This window comes from Babylonia areolata, chromosome 26, assembly GCF_041734735.1.
Source record: "Babylonia areolata isolate BAREFJ2019XMU chromosome 26, ASM4173473v1, whole genome shotgun sequence".
NCBI lineage: Eukaryota > Metazoa > Mollusca > Gastropoda > Neogastropoda > Buccinidae > Babylonia > Babylonia areolata.
Genome location: NC_134901.1, coordinates 43,674,256 through 43,690,064, shown reverse-complemented (window position 1 = coordinate 43,690,064; position 15,809 = coordinate 43,674,256). Strand labels below are relative to the sequence as shown.

Below are 15,809 nucleotides of genomic sequence, written 5' to 3'. Positions count from 1 at the left end.
GTACATTGTGTATGTACACATTGTTATATGTGGTGATGGCACATAGTGTATGTACACATTGTTATATGTGGTGTTGGTGCAGTGTGTATGTATACATTGCTATATGTGGTGATGGTACATTGTGTATGTACATATTGTTATATGTGGTGTTGGTGCTGTGTGTTTGTACACATTGTTATATGTGGTGTTGGTGCAGTGTGTATGTACACATTGTTATATGTGGTGATGGTTCAGTGTATTTGTACACATTGTTATATGTGGTGTTGGTGCAATGTGTTTGTGCACATTGTTATATGTGGTGTTGGTGCTGTGTGTTTGTGCATTGTTATATGCGGTGTTGGTGCAATGTGTTTGTGCACATTGTTATATGTGGTGTTGGTGCTGTGTGTTTGTGCACATTGTTATATGTGGTGTTGGTGCAATGTGTTTGTGCACATTGTTATATGTGGTGTTGGTGCTGTGTGTTTGTGCATTGCTATATGCGGTGTTGGTGCAATGTGTTTGTGCACATTGTTATATGTGGTGTTGGTGCAGTGTGTTTGTGCACATTGTTATATGTGGTGTTGGTGCAATGTGTTTGTGCACATTGTTATATGTGGTGTTGGTGCTGTGTGTTTGTGCATTGCTATATGCGGTGTTGGTGCAATGTGTTTGTGCACATTATTATATGTGGTGTTGGTGCAGTCACGGCTGCTCAACCAGGCACAAAATCCACCTCTTTAGTTTCCGAGCAGCGTCTGGGGTCAAACTTTTTTTAATGCCAGACTTTCCCACCGCACTCTGCATTGGCCGGCGCATTCACCGCGGTATTTCTGGCCCTGCGTGCCAAACCTGGACACTGCCTTCTTTGTTTCACTTGGCCCCGCAGCCCCTGCCCCACTTTTCTCACGCTTCCACAGCATCCACACATTTCCTGCAGGGATTACACTCACCCTGCTCTCCATGCCCCTGCTGCTTGCACTCACCATGCTACAGTGTGTTCATTTAAACACTTGTTGTGCTGACAAGAAAAAATCTACAACTCAAAAGGGTGGGCTGATCTGCATGCAGGCATGCTAAATGTTCTGGTGATTTTTACGATTTCATTGTAATAAGCGTATGTTTTCTTAGAGAGGGATTTAAATTTTACGATTTTTGCGATCATGTTTCTGCTTGACCTTCTCTTCTCTTTCTTCATGTATGTTTCAACCGTTGCCGCAACAATTGCTATGTAAGAAAATATATTGTGTTTGGAGTCAATAGAAAGCTCATTTTGCATTCTTTGTGGAAACCCGCTTCTTTTGTCGTTATTTCCAATCCATCCGGGAAGATGATGCGTGAAAGAAACAAAGCAGATTTACCGCTGAACAAGCGTACAGCGAGTGCCGCTGGCACGGCCTGTTTGTCAGCCACGTTTATTTATATCCATGCCCTACTTCCTGGGTTCATGAACTTTCGCTGGGCCAACTAAAGTGCCAGCACTGAACATCCGTGCAGTGTGTTTGTGCACATTGTTATATGTGGTGTTGGTGCAATGTGTTTGTGCACATTGTTATATGTGGTGTTGGTGCTGTGTGTTTGTACACATTGTTATATGTGGTGTTGGTGCAGCGTGTATGTACATACTATATGTGGTGTTGGTGTGGTGTATATGTACACATTGTTATATGTGGTGTTGGTGCAATGTGTATGTACACATTGTTATATGTGGTGTTGGTGTGGTTTGTTTGTACACATTGTTATATGTGGTGTGTGTTCAGTGTGTACACATTATATGTGGTGTTGGTGCAATGTGTTCGTACACATTGTTATATGTGGCGAAGGTGCGGTGTGTTTGTGCACATTGTTTTATGTGGTGTTGGTGCTGTGTGTTTGTACACAGTTACATGTGGTGATTGTGCGGTGTGTATTTGTTTTATTTCATTTTATCACAACAGATTTCTCTGTATGAAATCCGGGTTGCTCTCCCCAGGGAGAGCGTGTTGCTACACTACAGCGCCACCCTTTTTTTTTTCTTTTTTTTTTGTATTTTTTCCTGCGTGCAATTTTATTTCTTTTTCCTATCGAAGTGGATTTTTCTACAGAATTTTGCCAGGAACAACCATAATGTACTCTTTATATATTGCCAGGAACAACCATAATACCATAATGTACTCATTATATATTGCCAGGAACAACCATAATACCATAATGTACCCCTCATATATTGCCAGGAACAACCATAATGTACTCATTATATATGGTAATGGTGTGGGATTTAGTTACATTTTGATTATTCCTGTCCAACTTCTATCCACACACAGACCAGGCGACAAGCTGACATTAACATGTCAATTCCCCGTTTGACTATGGCCACAAGTATTCCTTCTCCTTTCTGTCTGTCTCTGGAACAGTATCCCACCTGATGCCCTTATATATATATATATATATATATATATTGGTACTTATATAGCGCTGAATCTTGTGCATAGACAAATCTAAGCGCTTTCGCACCAGTCATTCTCACGCACGCATAACTCTAAAACTGGAGAAACTAAAGACAAGGAAGAGGCAGGGAAGGGAGGCTATTTTGGGAAGAGGTATACAATTTTATTAAAAAGAAATTATGATTTTTATTTTTTTGAATTTTCATAAAGATGATTTTAATATAATTAATTTTTATTATATATATATATGTATGTATGTTTTAAATTTTCTTTATGAATATCTCCAAAATCTTTATTATCGGTTTGATCTTTTCTCTGCAAACCTGCAAGGGCCTGAATGATAGTGAATCCCCTTTGTGTTAAAACGCATGCAGAAGTTTTCAAGCACACATTAAAGATCTTGTGAACATTGTCACCGTCAGATGGGTTAAGGAAATCATTCTCCTATGGAAACCTGAGCATGCACCAGTCACAACAGTCATCAGTGGTCATGTATCTTATTTATTTATTTATTCTTTTTTTTTATGGTCCTGTAAGCTGGACTGTAAGAAACAAGAACAACATGATCTTTTTTTTTTTTTTACCTTTAATTTTTCTCTGTTAAAAATAATTTGTATTGTTGCTTTATTGTTTTTATTGTGGTTTCTTGTTTCAATGTTTTACATAAACATCTCACAGCCTACTCAGTGCCTTGGGTTTATGCAAAGATCAGGCATCTGTTTTCTAAATTTTTTTTTCCATCTGATGGGATGTAATGTTTATGGACCAGTCCGCACGGTTTGACACACCCTTTAAATTGAAACTAACGGAATTCTGGAGGTGATATCGTGATAAGCCTTAGAAATCCATGCATGGTTCAGTACAAGTTTCTCTCTCTACCACTGTTCTCATTTGAACTGAGCCAATATTCAAACAATTTTTTTTCTTCAGTCTGTTCTCTTTCTCTTCCTTTCTTCCCTCCTTCCTTCCGTAAAGTGATCACAGTCAAGACCGGACTATTCTATCACTGAATAAAAGGGGGTCTGCGGAAGATACATTTAGGTCTACATAGGTTTCTTAAAAAGAAGAAGAAGAAGAAGAAAAACAAGAAAGAAAAAAAAAAGGGTATATTCTGGTATTTATATCCTGGAGACCATCGACACAAAGGTGTCGACTGAGCTGGACTCCACTGCTCTCTGGGCCAAGGATGGTACGTGTCTCTCTCCATTCAGGGAAGAAGAATGCAACTTATTACCCGTTCTCGGATCACCGGGTATCGACAAGAACCATCACCCATCCGTTATGACATTCTGTCTTTTCTCCTTTCAAACACACAGACTGCTTTCTTCCTTCCTTCACAGTCAATACCTGACTTTCATTCATCGTATGTACTAAAAAAAAAACAACAGCAGCGAAGCCGCACACACACACACGCGCGCGCACACACACACAACAAGAACAACACACACACACACACGCATACACACACACACACCATTAACCGAACTGTGCTCACGTTATTTTATTATTTCTCCTCAGTTGTCTCCCTCTCCAAGGGACTTTACTCTCTGTCCTTCTCCGATATATGATGTGGCTGATGCAGACGACGAACTGAACACGAAAATGGTGAGTTGGACGATATTCCTTGGGTTGTCATACAAGCCTTGTTGATAAAATGCAGCTGATGACGTGCACAAAAATAAATTCAGTGCAAACCAGCGTTTGTATCTGAAACAGAAATGCAACTGTTAACCTTCAGGAAAACATCGCACTGTCAAATTACTTCGTCTCTGATCTGATCTGAGAGTAAAATCAGGCGATTTGCACCGCATACCACACTGTATAACTATAAGTGTATTACATGCTCATTACCCATCGCTGGTGGTAACAAGGGTAGATTAACTTCATTGTCCTTATATTTAGATCCCAATGCCAGTGATTATTGGGATGTCATTATTATTATTATTATTATTGTTGTTGTTTTGTTATTGTCGTTATTATTATTATTATTATTATTATACATTTGCTGTGTCATTCTGTATCTATTTTATTGGTGACCATGCAGCATATTTATAGAGACATATAAAATTTGAAATAAAACATAAGGGTTGAACTTCATTGTAAACTCACAGAAATGTATCCTCTTTGATATTAGCCCATGACTTCTTGGGAAACGAGTCAGACAGGATACAAATCAAGCAAAGTGACGCTGAGAGAGACCTAGGAGTTATCATTGACTCAAAACTAGCATTCAAGAAACAGGAAGCTCAGTCCACAGCGAAGGCAAATATGATAGTGAGTGTGATTAGAAGATCGTTTGACCACCTCAATGAGAAAATATTTGTCTAACTGTACAGGAGTCTAGTGTGCCCATTACTGGAATATGGGCACTGTGTGTGGCAGCCTATGTATAAGTCATTATGCAGTGACATTGAGGATGTTCAGCGCAGAGCAACAAAACTGCTACCACACCTGAACACAAACCCTATCAGGAGAGACTGCGTAAACTAAAATGACCATGCTTGGAACACAGGAGGCTCCGTGGAGACATTATTGAGGTATACAAATACTTGCATGTGTTTTACTCAGTCTCTCGACCTAGCTTCTAACTGGCATCCACATGTGATCTCAGAGGCAGTGCTTTGAAATTAGAGAAACACCAGTGCCGTCTAAACATCAGAGCAAACTACTTCTCTGAAAGAGTTGTTAACACCTGGAATGGTTTGCCAGACTATGTGATGATGGTACCATCTGTTGACTCTTTTAAAAACTGCCTAGACAGCTACTGGACTGAGCTGCCTTCAGTGTATGTTCCTGCCTGACAGTGTTAACCACCATTGTACTTGCCATTGCCTGCATATTGCATGCACATAAGTTTAATAGATCTCGGACGATGAACAGGCCCTTGATGGGGTCTCAACCATCTAACAGTCAAGTCAAGTCAAGAGGTCATACATGTGAAATATCTAGTTTCCGTCAGCATTTTGTATGGGCCTTTTCCCCTGGGCTCATTCATATTCAGGGTTGAATGTTCTGGTCATTGTGAGCTGAAATGGGAAGACAAGAATCATCCATTTCATGGGTGTGTTTATGGGAGTGTTGTGCTCATTTCCTAGCAAACTGAGCGAGTATTTGTATAGTCTCTCAGGCATCTAAATTGTGGATGGCAGTTTTGACAGCAAACTGTACATATATATTCATTGAAGAGGGTCAAAGTGAAAGGGTACCATGCAGGAAGGAATTGGTGTGTTTGATGTTTGATGGCAACAGTGTGTGTTGACAGGACTACTCTAAATTCATGGACGCCAGCTTTGACGCCAAGGACTGGGTCAACACTGCTTTCCGTCAGCACAAAGAGCCAGGAGTTTCTCTGGATGTAAGTGTGCATGGAAGCGTGTGTGTGTGCACACCTATGTGTTTCAATGTGTGTGTGTGCGCGTGCATGTCTATGTCTTTCTTTTGCTGTGTCCATGTGCATGCACTGGGGACATCTGTGTGCTTCCTGTATGTGTACTTTTATAGTCTTGTTTGTTCAAAATTTAATAGGCCAGACACTTACTCAAGTTACTGGCAATTGGCTAAAGTTGAAAATTAAAACAAAACAAGAAGAAGAATGGGTTATAGCAAGCACTAGTTCAGCCTCTTTTGACATCCCACTGACAACACACACACACACACACACACACACACACACACACACACACACACAGAGTACACATAGTGGGAGTAAACACCAGAAGTGGGCTGATTATAGATCTCCGTAGGACTGTGATGGTACCCACAGTCTGTTCCAGCATGAGCATGGTATGTCTTTGTGTTACAGCAACATGCCACCACCATGGTCATGAAACTTCAAATGTTTATACAGGTAAGTCATTGGCATTCTACTACCTATCTTTTGCTTGATTATAGTTCAAAATGTATTTTTCTTGTTGTTATATATTTTTATTTCATTTTATGATAATGTTTTACACAAACCTAGCGTTGGCTCTCAAGGCCTGACTGACATGTTGAGTTTATGCAAAGGTCAGGCATCTACTAAATTTTTGTTTTGTTTTGACATACAGCAGATGTGATGTTGTATGTTATATGTATATGGAACAATCCTACAGTTTAACACCTCTTTGAAAGTGAAAGTGAAACGGAGACATTTTCATTATTTTTAATAGATACAATGTTTTAATGTTTTTACAGTCAGAGTCATTGTCATTGATTTGGATCTACACATCATGAAGGATAGTGAGTTGGGAAGAACGATGAATGTGATGGCAGTGATGATGGTGATGTTGATGATGATGACACAGACATTGATGAAGAGGATGATAGTGATCATGATGATGGTGATGGTGATGATGATGGTGATGGCGATGATGATGGTGATGATGATGGTGATGGCGATGATGATGGTGATGATGATGGTGATGGCGATGATGATGGTGATGATGATGATGTTTCAGGAGGTAAACAATGTGCTGGAGGAGGCCAGCCAACAAGCACTGCAGAATCTTCCCAGGTAAGGTCCTGTCCTCTTGTCTGTCTGTGTGTCTGCCTGCCTGCCTGTATATCTGTCTGTCTGTCATTCTGTGTTATGTGATATTGTTTGCTTATATTTTAAGAGTGTTTTGTGTGTGTGTGTGTGTGTGTGTGTGTGTGTGTGTGTGTGTGTGTGTGTGTGTGTGTGTGTGTGTAAGTGTGTGTGTGTGTGTGTGTGTGTGTGTGTGTGTGTGTGTGTGTGTGTGTGTGCTTGTTTGTGTATGTGTTTGTGTGTAAGTGTGTGTGTGTGTGCTTGTTTGTGTGTAAGTGTGTAAGTGTGTGTGTGTGTGTGTGTGTGTGTGTGTGTGTGTGTGTGTGCTTGTTTGTGAATGTGTTTGTGTGTAAGTGTGTGTGTGTGTGTGTGTGTGTGTGTGTGAAGAGTGAACACACTGAAGGACAGCAGTAGAGTGATACACAGTCACTGGAGCAGCATGATTCACTGTTCACCGTCATGCTGAACAGCTGTGGTTTGTGAAAATTAATCTTCACCTGAGGAGAGAGGTGTTGAATATAATAATTTTACATGATTTCTCAGGGATATAAACGGGAATACCGGTCTTGGAAGTTTGTGCGGGTACGAGCATATATGAATATACATGTTTTTTTTTTTCAGACACATAATCAGAAATACTGGTCTTGGTAATAGTGTGGGTGTGATCATCGTATGATGTGTCTCAGGCTGACAGAAGTGTGATCTGTGAGCATGAAAGATGAAAACATGACCACTGGACTCTGCAGGGAGGAGATTGAGGGTGGCACAGAAGAAATGTGCAGATGTGTGATTTCAGTGTGAACAATGCAGATGTGTGATTTCAGTGTGAACAGTGCAGATGTGTGATGATTTCAGGGTGAACAGTGCAGAACAGTGCAGATGTGTGATTTCAGGGCGAACAGTGCAGATGTGTGATTTCAGTGTGAACAGTGCAGATGTGTGATTTCAGGGCGAACAGTGCAGATGTGTGATTTCAGTGTGAACAATGTGAACAATGCAAATGTGTGATTTCAGGACGAACAGTGATTTCAGGGTGAACAGTGCAGATGTGTGATGATTTCAGGGTGAACAGTGCAGATGTGTGATGATTTCAGTGTGAACAGTGCAGATGTGTGATGATTTGAGTGTGAACAGTGCAGATGTGTGATTTCAGGGTGAACAGTGCAGATATGTGATTTCAGGGTGAACAGTGCAGATATGTGATTTCAGGGTGAACAGTGCAGATGTGTGATTTAGTGTGAACAGTGCAGATGTGTGATTTCAGTGAACAGTGCAGATGTGTGATTTCAGGGTGAACAGTGCAGATGTGTGATGATTTCAGGGTGAACAGTGCAGATGTGTGATGATTTCAGGGTGACGCGAGAGCTGGACGCGGTCAAACAGGAGTCGGTCCTGCTGAGAGACCAGATGAGATCTGTCAAGCAGGACATTGAAACTGTGAGTCACCCCTCCTATGGATATATATATTGCTGAGTTTACAACAGACATTCCTTGATAGCTCTGCCATGACTGATACCAGACTGGCACCCTCGCTTGGCGAGGACGTCTAACTGACGTGTCGTGTGTTCAGTGTGTTGTGAGAGAATGGAGACCTGTGGACATGGCCACAGACTGTGTACAGTCATGCATGACACCTGAAGAACAGGCACTGCACTAAGTGTTTAGTTTCTTGTTTTTGACAGGGAAAGAAATGGACAGTCTATACTTTACTGACCAGCGTGTGTGTGTGTGTGTGTGTGTGTGTGAGACAGGTGGAAAAGAACACAGCTCAGTCAATGCAGATGTTGCTGACGTTGGACTCCATCAAGTCCCGCATGAAGACGACCGCTGACGCCCTCAAGGTCAGTGATTCGTCACCCCTGTGCCTGATAACTGTGGTGTGGCTCAGTTGTGTTACACTCTGTCGTGACAAACACTGATGGGTTTCCTGCACATCACACTGGTGTGTGTCCATTGAGATCGATGATGACCATCGTTGTCATCCAGCTGGGGGATGGGGGGGGGATGCTCTTGAATCTATCTGTGAGTGCGCAGATGGCTGAATAGTCCAATCTGCGCACGAAATGTTCGCTGACAGTTGGGGCAAAGACAGGCATATCATGTCAGGGAGCTTGTTTGCCCGTGACTTTCTGGCCTGCCTCTTCTGAACAGCTGCAGCAGTCCTGTTGGCCTCGCACAACTTGGCACCTTTGTGCACAGCAGCGCGCCATTTGTCACGGTCCACTGCAGATTCCTCCCAGGAGTCAGGGTTGATATCAAACGCTTTCAGAGAGACTTTCAGAGTATCTCTGAAGCGCTTCTTCTGACCTCCGTGTGATCTCTTCCCTTGTTGCAGCTCAGCCTTTTGGGCAGCCGATGGTCTGGCATGCGCGCCACGTGTCCAGCCCAGCGAAGCTGGGACTGCATCAGGATGGTGAAGATGCTGGGAAGGGTGGCTTTTGCAAGCACCTCCGTGTCTGGGGTCCTGTCTTGCCACTTGATGTTCAGTAGCTTCCTTAGGCATGTTGTGTGGAAGTGGTTCAGCTTCTTGGCACATCACACACACTGAATGCAAATGACCAGCTGTGTAATACTTGCAGTTTGTACACAGGACGTGAATTCCACTTAATCTTGGATGTTGCCAGGACAGTGGTGTATTCCATGGAAGAACAGTTCAGCCACTGCTTGAAAAATGTCAAGGATATTTTGACAGCAAAAAGAATAGTGTATATAATAATGTAGTGTATTAAGCAGAAGAAAAACAAAGAGAAAGGGTATGCACAAATGAGTTAGTTTTTTCAAGGTATGTATTAGATGATTGCTGGTTGTTTGACCAGAGGTGTGATTGGTAGGGGTGTGACCAATCCGTGATGTGATTAGTGAAGGTGTGACCAATCAGAGGCGTGGTTGGTGAATGTGTGACCAATCAGAGTTGTGATTAGTAGGGGTGTGACCAATCAGTGATGTGATTAGTGAAGGTTTGACCAATCAGAGGTGTAGTTGGAGGGTGTGTGACCAGAGTTGAGGTTGGTGGGTGTTGACCAATCGGAGGTGTAGTTGGTGGTGTGTGACCAATCAGAGGTTTGATTGGTGGGTGTTGACCAATCAGAGGTGTAGTTGGTGGATGTGTAACCAATCAGAGGTGTAGTTGGTGGGTGGGTGACCAATCGGAGGTGTAGTTGGTGGGTGTGTGACCAGTCAGAGGTGTAGTTGGTGGGTGGGTGACCAATCGGAGGTGTAGTTGGTGGATGTGTAACCAATCAGAGGTGTAGTTGGTGGGTGGGTGACCAATCGGAGGTGTAGTTGGTGGGTGTGTGACCAGTCAGAGGTGTAGTTGGTGGGTGTTGACCAATCAGAGGTTTGATTGGTGGGTGTTGACCAATCAGAGGTGTAGTTGGTGGATGTGTAACCAATCAGAGGTGTAGTTGGTGGGTGGGTGACCAATCGGAGGTGTAGTTGGTGGGTGGGTGACCAATCGGAGGTGTAGTTGGTGGGTGTGTGACCAGTCAGAGGTGTGATTGATGGGTCTTGACCATTCAGAGGTGAGGTTGGTGCATGTGTTAACCAATCAGAGGCGTGGTTGGTGCATGTGCGACCAATCAGAGGCGTGGTTGGTGGATGTTGACCAATCAGAGGCGTGGTGTGGTTGGTGGGTGTTGACCAATCAGAGGTTTGGTTGGTGCATGTGTGACCAATCAGATGTGTGATTGGTAGGTGTTGACCAATCAGAGGTGTGGTTGCAGGAGGCAGACAACTGGACAACGCTCAGCGCTGACATGGAAGACGTCTTTCAGTCCCAGGACGTCACAAAGGTTGTTGTCCCTCCTTCGCCCTCTCCTGCACTCTCTCTCTGTGTTGATTATTAATTAATTAGAAATTCTATAAAAACGCATTTGAAAGTTGTAAAGTCTTCAGTTTTAAGTTTGTTATAGAGGCTGCTGTATCCTAGTATGTGTATCAGGTTGTTTCTGTATTGGAGTGAATGTGTGGATGACATCAGGGTGTGCTGTATGGGGTGGAATACATCAGGGTGTGTTGTATGTGGTGGATGACATCAGGGTGTGCTGAATAGGGTGGATGACATCAGGGTGTGCTGAATAGGGTGGATGACATCAGGGTGTGCTGTATAGGGTGGATGACATCATTGTGTGCTGAATAGAGTGGATGACATCAGGGTGTGCTGTTAGGGGTGGATGACATCAGTGTGTTGTATGGGGTGGATGACATCAGTGTGTGCTGTATGGGGTGGATGACATCAGTGTGTGCTGTATGGGGTGGATGGTGTCAGGGTGTGTTGTATGGCGTGGATGACATCAGTGTGTGCTGTATGGGGTGGATGACATCAGTGTGTGCTGAATAGGGTGGATGACATCAGTGTGTGCTGTATGGGGTGGATGACATCAGGGTGTGTTGTATTGGGTGGATGACATCAGTGTGTGCTGTAGGGGGTGGATGACATCAGGGTGTGCTGAATAGGGTGGATGACATCAGTGTGTGCTGTATGGGGTGGATGACATCAGTGTGTGCTGTATGGGGTGGATGACATCAGGGTGTGTTGTATGTGGTGGATGACATCAGTGTGTGCTGTATGGGGTGGATGACAGTGTGTGCTGTATGGGGTGGATGACATCAGGGTGTGCTGTATGGGGTGGATGACATCAGTGTGTGCTGTATGGGGTGGATGACATCAGGGTGTGCTGTATGGGGTGGATGACATCAGGGTGTGCTGTATGGGGTGGATGACATCAGTGTGTGCTGTATGGGGTGGATGACATCAGGGTGTGCTGTATGGGGTGGATGACATCAGTGTGTGCTGTATGGGGTGGATGACATCAGTGTGTGCTGTATGGGGTGGATGACATCAGGGTGTGCTGTATGGGGTGGATGACATCAGGGTGTGCTGTATGGGGTGGATGACATCAGGGTGTGCCGTATGGGGTGGATGGTGTCAGGGTGTGCCGTATGGGGTGGATGGTGTCAGGGTGTGCTGTATGGGGTGGATGACATCAGGGTGTGCCGTATGGGGTGGATGGTGTCAGGGTGTGCCGTATGGGGTGGATGGTGTCAGGGTGTGCTGTATGGGGTGGATGACATCAGTGTGTGCTGTATAGGGTGGATGACATCAGGGTGTGCTGTATGGGGTGGATGACATCAGGGTGTGCTGTATGGGGTGGATGGCGTCAGGGTGTGCTGTATAGGGTGGATGACATCAGTGTGTGCTGTATGAGGTGGATGACATCAGGGTGTGCTGTATGGGGTGGATGGTGTCAGGGTGTGCTGTATGGGGTGGATGACATCAGGGTGTGCTGTATGGGGTGGATGACATCAGGGTGTGCTGTATGGGGTGGATGGCGTCAGGGTGTGCTGTATAGGGTGGATGGTGTCAGGGTGTGTTGTATGGGGTGGATGACATCGGGGTGTGCTGTATGGGGTGGATGGTGTCTGGGTGTGCTGTATCAGGGTAGGTCTGTGACATCAGTGCTGTATAAGGGTGTATGGCGTCAGGATATGCTGCATCAGGGTGGATGTGTGACAGTGTGTGATGTATTGGGTGGATATCTGACATCAGTGCTGTATGAGGGTGACTGACAGTGGGTGCAGGTTTGGGGTGGATGGCGTCGGGGTATGCTGTGTATATGGTGGGTGACGTCAGGGTAAGCTGTATCAGGGTGGATGGCTGACAGTGTGTGCTGTGTGTTGTGCAGATCACAGAGAAGCTGGCCGGCATGCAGCAGAGTCTGGTGAGTCAGCACCACCCACTGCTGTGTTGTCCTGTGCTGTGTGCTGTCCTTCCCCAGTAGTGTGTAGTGTCCCTCCTTACAGGTGTGTGTAGTGTTCCACCCTACAGTAGTGTGTAGTGTCCCTCCTTACAGGTGTGCGTAGTGTTCCACCCTACAGTAGTGTGTAGTGCCCCTCCTTACAGGTGTGCGTAGTGTTCCACCCTACAGTAGTGTGTAGTGTCCCTCCTTACAGGTGTGCGTAGTGTTCCACCCTACAGTAGTGTGTAGTGTCCCTCCCAGGTGTGAGAAGTTTTCCACCCTACGGTAGTGTGTACTGTCCCTCCTTCCAGGTGTGCAGCGTGTTCCACCCTACGGTAGTGTGTACTGTCCCTCCTTACAGGTGTGCATAGTGTTCCACCCTACAGTAGTGTGTAGTGTCCTTCCTTACAGGTGTGAGTAGTGTTCCACCCTACGGTAGTGTGTAGTGTTCCTCCTTCCAGGTGTGCAGCGTGTTCCACCCTACAGTAGTGTGTAGTGTCCCTCCACAGAGGTGTGAGTAGTGGTCCACCCTATGGTAGTGTGTACTGTCCCTCCTTACAGGTGTGCAGCGTGTTCCACCCTACAGTAGTGTGTAGTGTCCCTCCTTCGAAGTGTGAGTAGTGTTCCACCCTACAGTAGTGTGTAGTGTCCCTCCTTCCAGGTGTGCGTAGTGTCCTCCTTACAGGTGTGAGTAGTGTTCCACCCTACGGTAGTGTGTAGTATCCTTCCTTACAGGTGTTCGTAGTGTTCCACCCTACAGTAGTGTGTAGTGCCCCTCCTTACAGGTGTGCGTAGTGTTCCACCCTACAGTAGTGTGTAGTGTCCCTCCTTACAGGTGTGAGTAGTGTTCCACCCTACGGTAGTGTGTACTGTCCCTCCTTACAGGTGTGAGTAGTGTTCCACCCTACGGTAGTGTGTAGTGTCCCTTCTTACAGGTGTGCGTAGTGTTCCACCCTACAGTAGTGAGTACTGTCCCTCCTTACAGGTGTGAGTAGTGTTCCACCCTACGGTAGTGTGTACTGTCCCTTCTTACAGGTGTGCGTAGTGTTCCACCCTACGGTAGTGTGTAGTGTCCCTTCTTACAGGTGTGCGTAGTGTTCCACCCTACAGTAGTGTGTAGTGTCCCTCCTTACAGGTGTGAGTAGTGTTCCACCCTACGGTAGTGTGTAGTATCCCTTCTTACAGGTGTGCAGCATGTTTCACCCTACAGTAGTGAGTACTGTCCCTCCTTACAGGTGTGCGTAGTGTTCCACCCTACAGTAGTGTGTAGTGCCCCTCCTTACAGGTGTGCGTAGTGTTCCACCCTACAGTAGTGTGTAGTGTCCCTCCTTACAGGTGTGAGTAGTGTTCCACCCTACGGTAGTGTGTACTGTCCCTCCTTCCAGGTGTGCAGCGTGTTCCACCCTAAAGTAGTGTGTAGCGTCCCTCCTTACAGGTGTGCGTAGTGTTCCACCCTACGGTAGTGTGTACTGTCCCTCCTTACAGGTGTGCGTAGTGTTCCACCCTACAGTAGTGTGTAGTATCCCTTCTTACAGGTGTGAGTAGTGTTCCACCCTACGGTAGTGTGTAGTGTCCCTTCTTACAGGTGTGCGTAGTGTTCCACCCTACAGTAGTGAGTACTGTCCCTCCTTACAGGTGTGCGTAGTGTTCCACCCTACAGTAGTGAGTACTGTCCCTCCTTACAGGTGTGAGTAGTGTTCCACCCTACGGTAGTGTGTAGCGTCCCTTCTTACAGGTGTGCGTAGTGTTCCACCCTACGGTAGTGTGTAGTGTCCCTCCTTACAGGTGTGCGTAGTGTTCCACCCTACGGTAGTGTGTACTGTCCCTCCTTACAGGTGTGCGTAGTGTTCCACCCTACAGTAGTGTGTAGTGTCCCTCCTTACAGGTGTGCGTAGTGTCCACCCTACAGTAGTGTGTAGTGTCCCTCCTTACAGGTGTGCGTAGTGTTCCACCCTACAGTAGTGTGTAGTGTCCCTCCTTCCAGGTGTGCGTAGTGTCCACCCTACAGTAGTGTGTAGTGTCCCTCCTTACAGGTGTGCGTAGTGTTCCACCCTACAGTAGTGTGTAGTGTCCCTCCTTACAGGTGTGCGTAGTGTTCCACCCTACAGTAGTGTGTAGTGTCCCTCCTTCCAGGTGTGCGTAGTGTTCCACCCTACAGTAGTGTGTAGTGTCCCTCCTTCCAGGTGTGCGTAGTGTTCCACCCTACAGTAGTGTGTAGTGTTCCTCCTTAGAGGTGTGAGTAGTGTTCCACCCTACGGTAGTGTGTAGTATCCTTCCTTACAGGTGTTCGTAGTGTTCCACCCTACAGTAGTGTGTAGTGTCCCTCCTTACAGGTGTGCGTAGTGTTCCACCCTACGGTAGTGTGTAGTGTCCCTCCTTACAGGTGTGCGTAGTGTCCACCCTACAGTAGTGTGTAGTGTTCCTCCTTAGAGGTGTGAGTAGTGTTCCACCCTACAGTAGTGTGTAGTGTCCCTCCTTACAGGTGTGAGTAGTGTTCCACCCTACAGTAGTGTGTAGTGTCCCTCCTTCCAGGTGTGCGTAGCGTTCCACCCTACAGTAGTGTGTAGTGTCCCTCCTTCCAGGTGTGCGTAGTGTTCCACCCTACAATAGTGTGTAGTGTCCCTCCCTATAATATGTAGTCTCCCTCCTTACAGGTATGTGCACTGCCCCTCCTTAAGGTATGTGAAAGTGTTCCTCCCAGGACATGAATCTATATATTGGAATTGGAATTTATTCGTTGAGGCCATTAAGACAGTAAAGACATGAATTCATTTGTATTTGTATTTCTTTTTATCACATCAGATTTCTCTGTGTGAAATTCGGGCTGCTCTCCCCGGGAGAGCGCGTCGCTATACTACAGCGCCACCCATTTTTTTGTATTTTTTCCTGCGTGCACTTTTATTTGTTTTTCCTATCGAAGTGGATTTTTCTACAGAATTTTGCCAGGAACAACCCTGTTGTTGCCGTGGGTTCTTTTACGTGCGCTAAGTGCATGCTGCACACGGGACCTCAGTTTATCGTCTCATCCGATTGACTAGCGTCCAGACCACCACTGAAGGTCTAGTGGAGGGGGAGAAAATATCGGTGGCTGAGCCGTGATTCGAACCAGTGCGCTCAGATTCTCTCGCTTCCTAGGCGGACGCGTTACCTCTAGGCCATCAC

At 45.5% G+C, this 15,809-nt stretch overlaps 1 protein-coding gene across 2 annotated transcripts in view; it reads left to right on the top strand.

The window, feature by feature from the left end:
• Nucleotides 1-3,951: 3,951 nt before the first annotated feature.
• Nucleotides 3,952-15,809, top strand: part of LOC143300245 (conserved oligomeric Golgi complex subunit 7-like) — a 38,380-nt gene continuing 26,522 nt past the window's right edge. For both annotated transcript variants that reach the window (XM_076613832.1, XM_076613833.1), the window contains exons 1-8: nt 3,952-4,010; nt 5,668-5,760; nt 6,208-6,252; nt 6,842-6,897; nt 8,262-8,346; nt 8,661-8,750; nt 10,632-10,700; nt 12,594-12,629. In XM_076613832.1, coding sequence (XP_076469947.1) covers nt 4,008-4,010; nt 5,668-5,760; nt 6,208-6,252; nt 6,842-6,897; nt 8,262-8,346; nt 8,661-8,750; nt 10,632-10,700; nt 12,594-12,629 — 477 coding nt within the window. In that variant the 5' untranslated portion in view covers nt 3,952-4,007. The remainder of the gene's footprint in view (nt 4,011-5,667; nt 5,761-6,207; nt 6,253-6,841; nt 6,898-8,261; nt 8,347-8,660; nt 8,751-10,631; nt 10,701-12,593; nt 12,630-15,809) is intronic.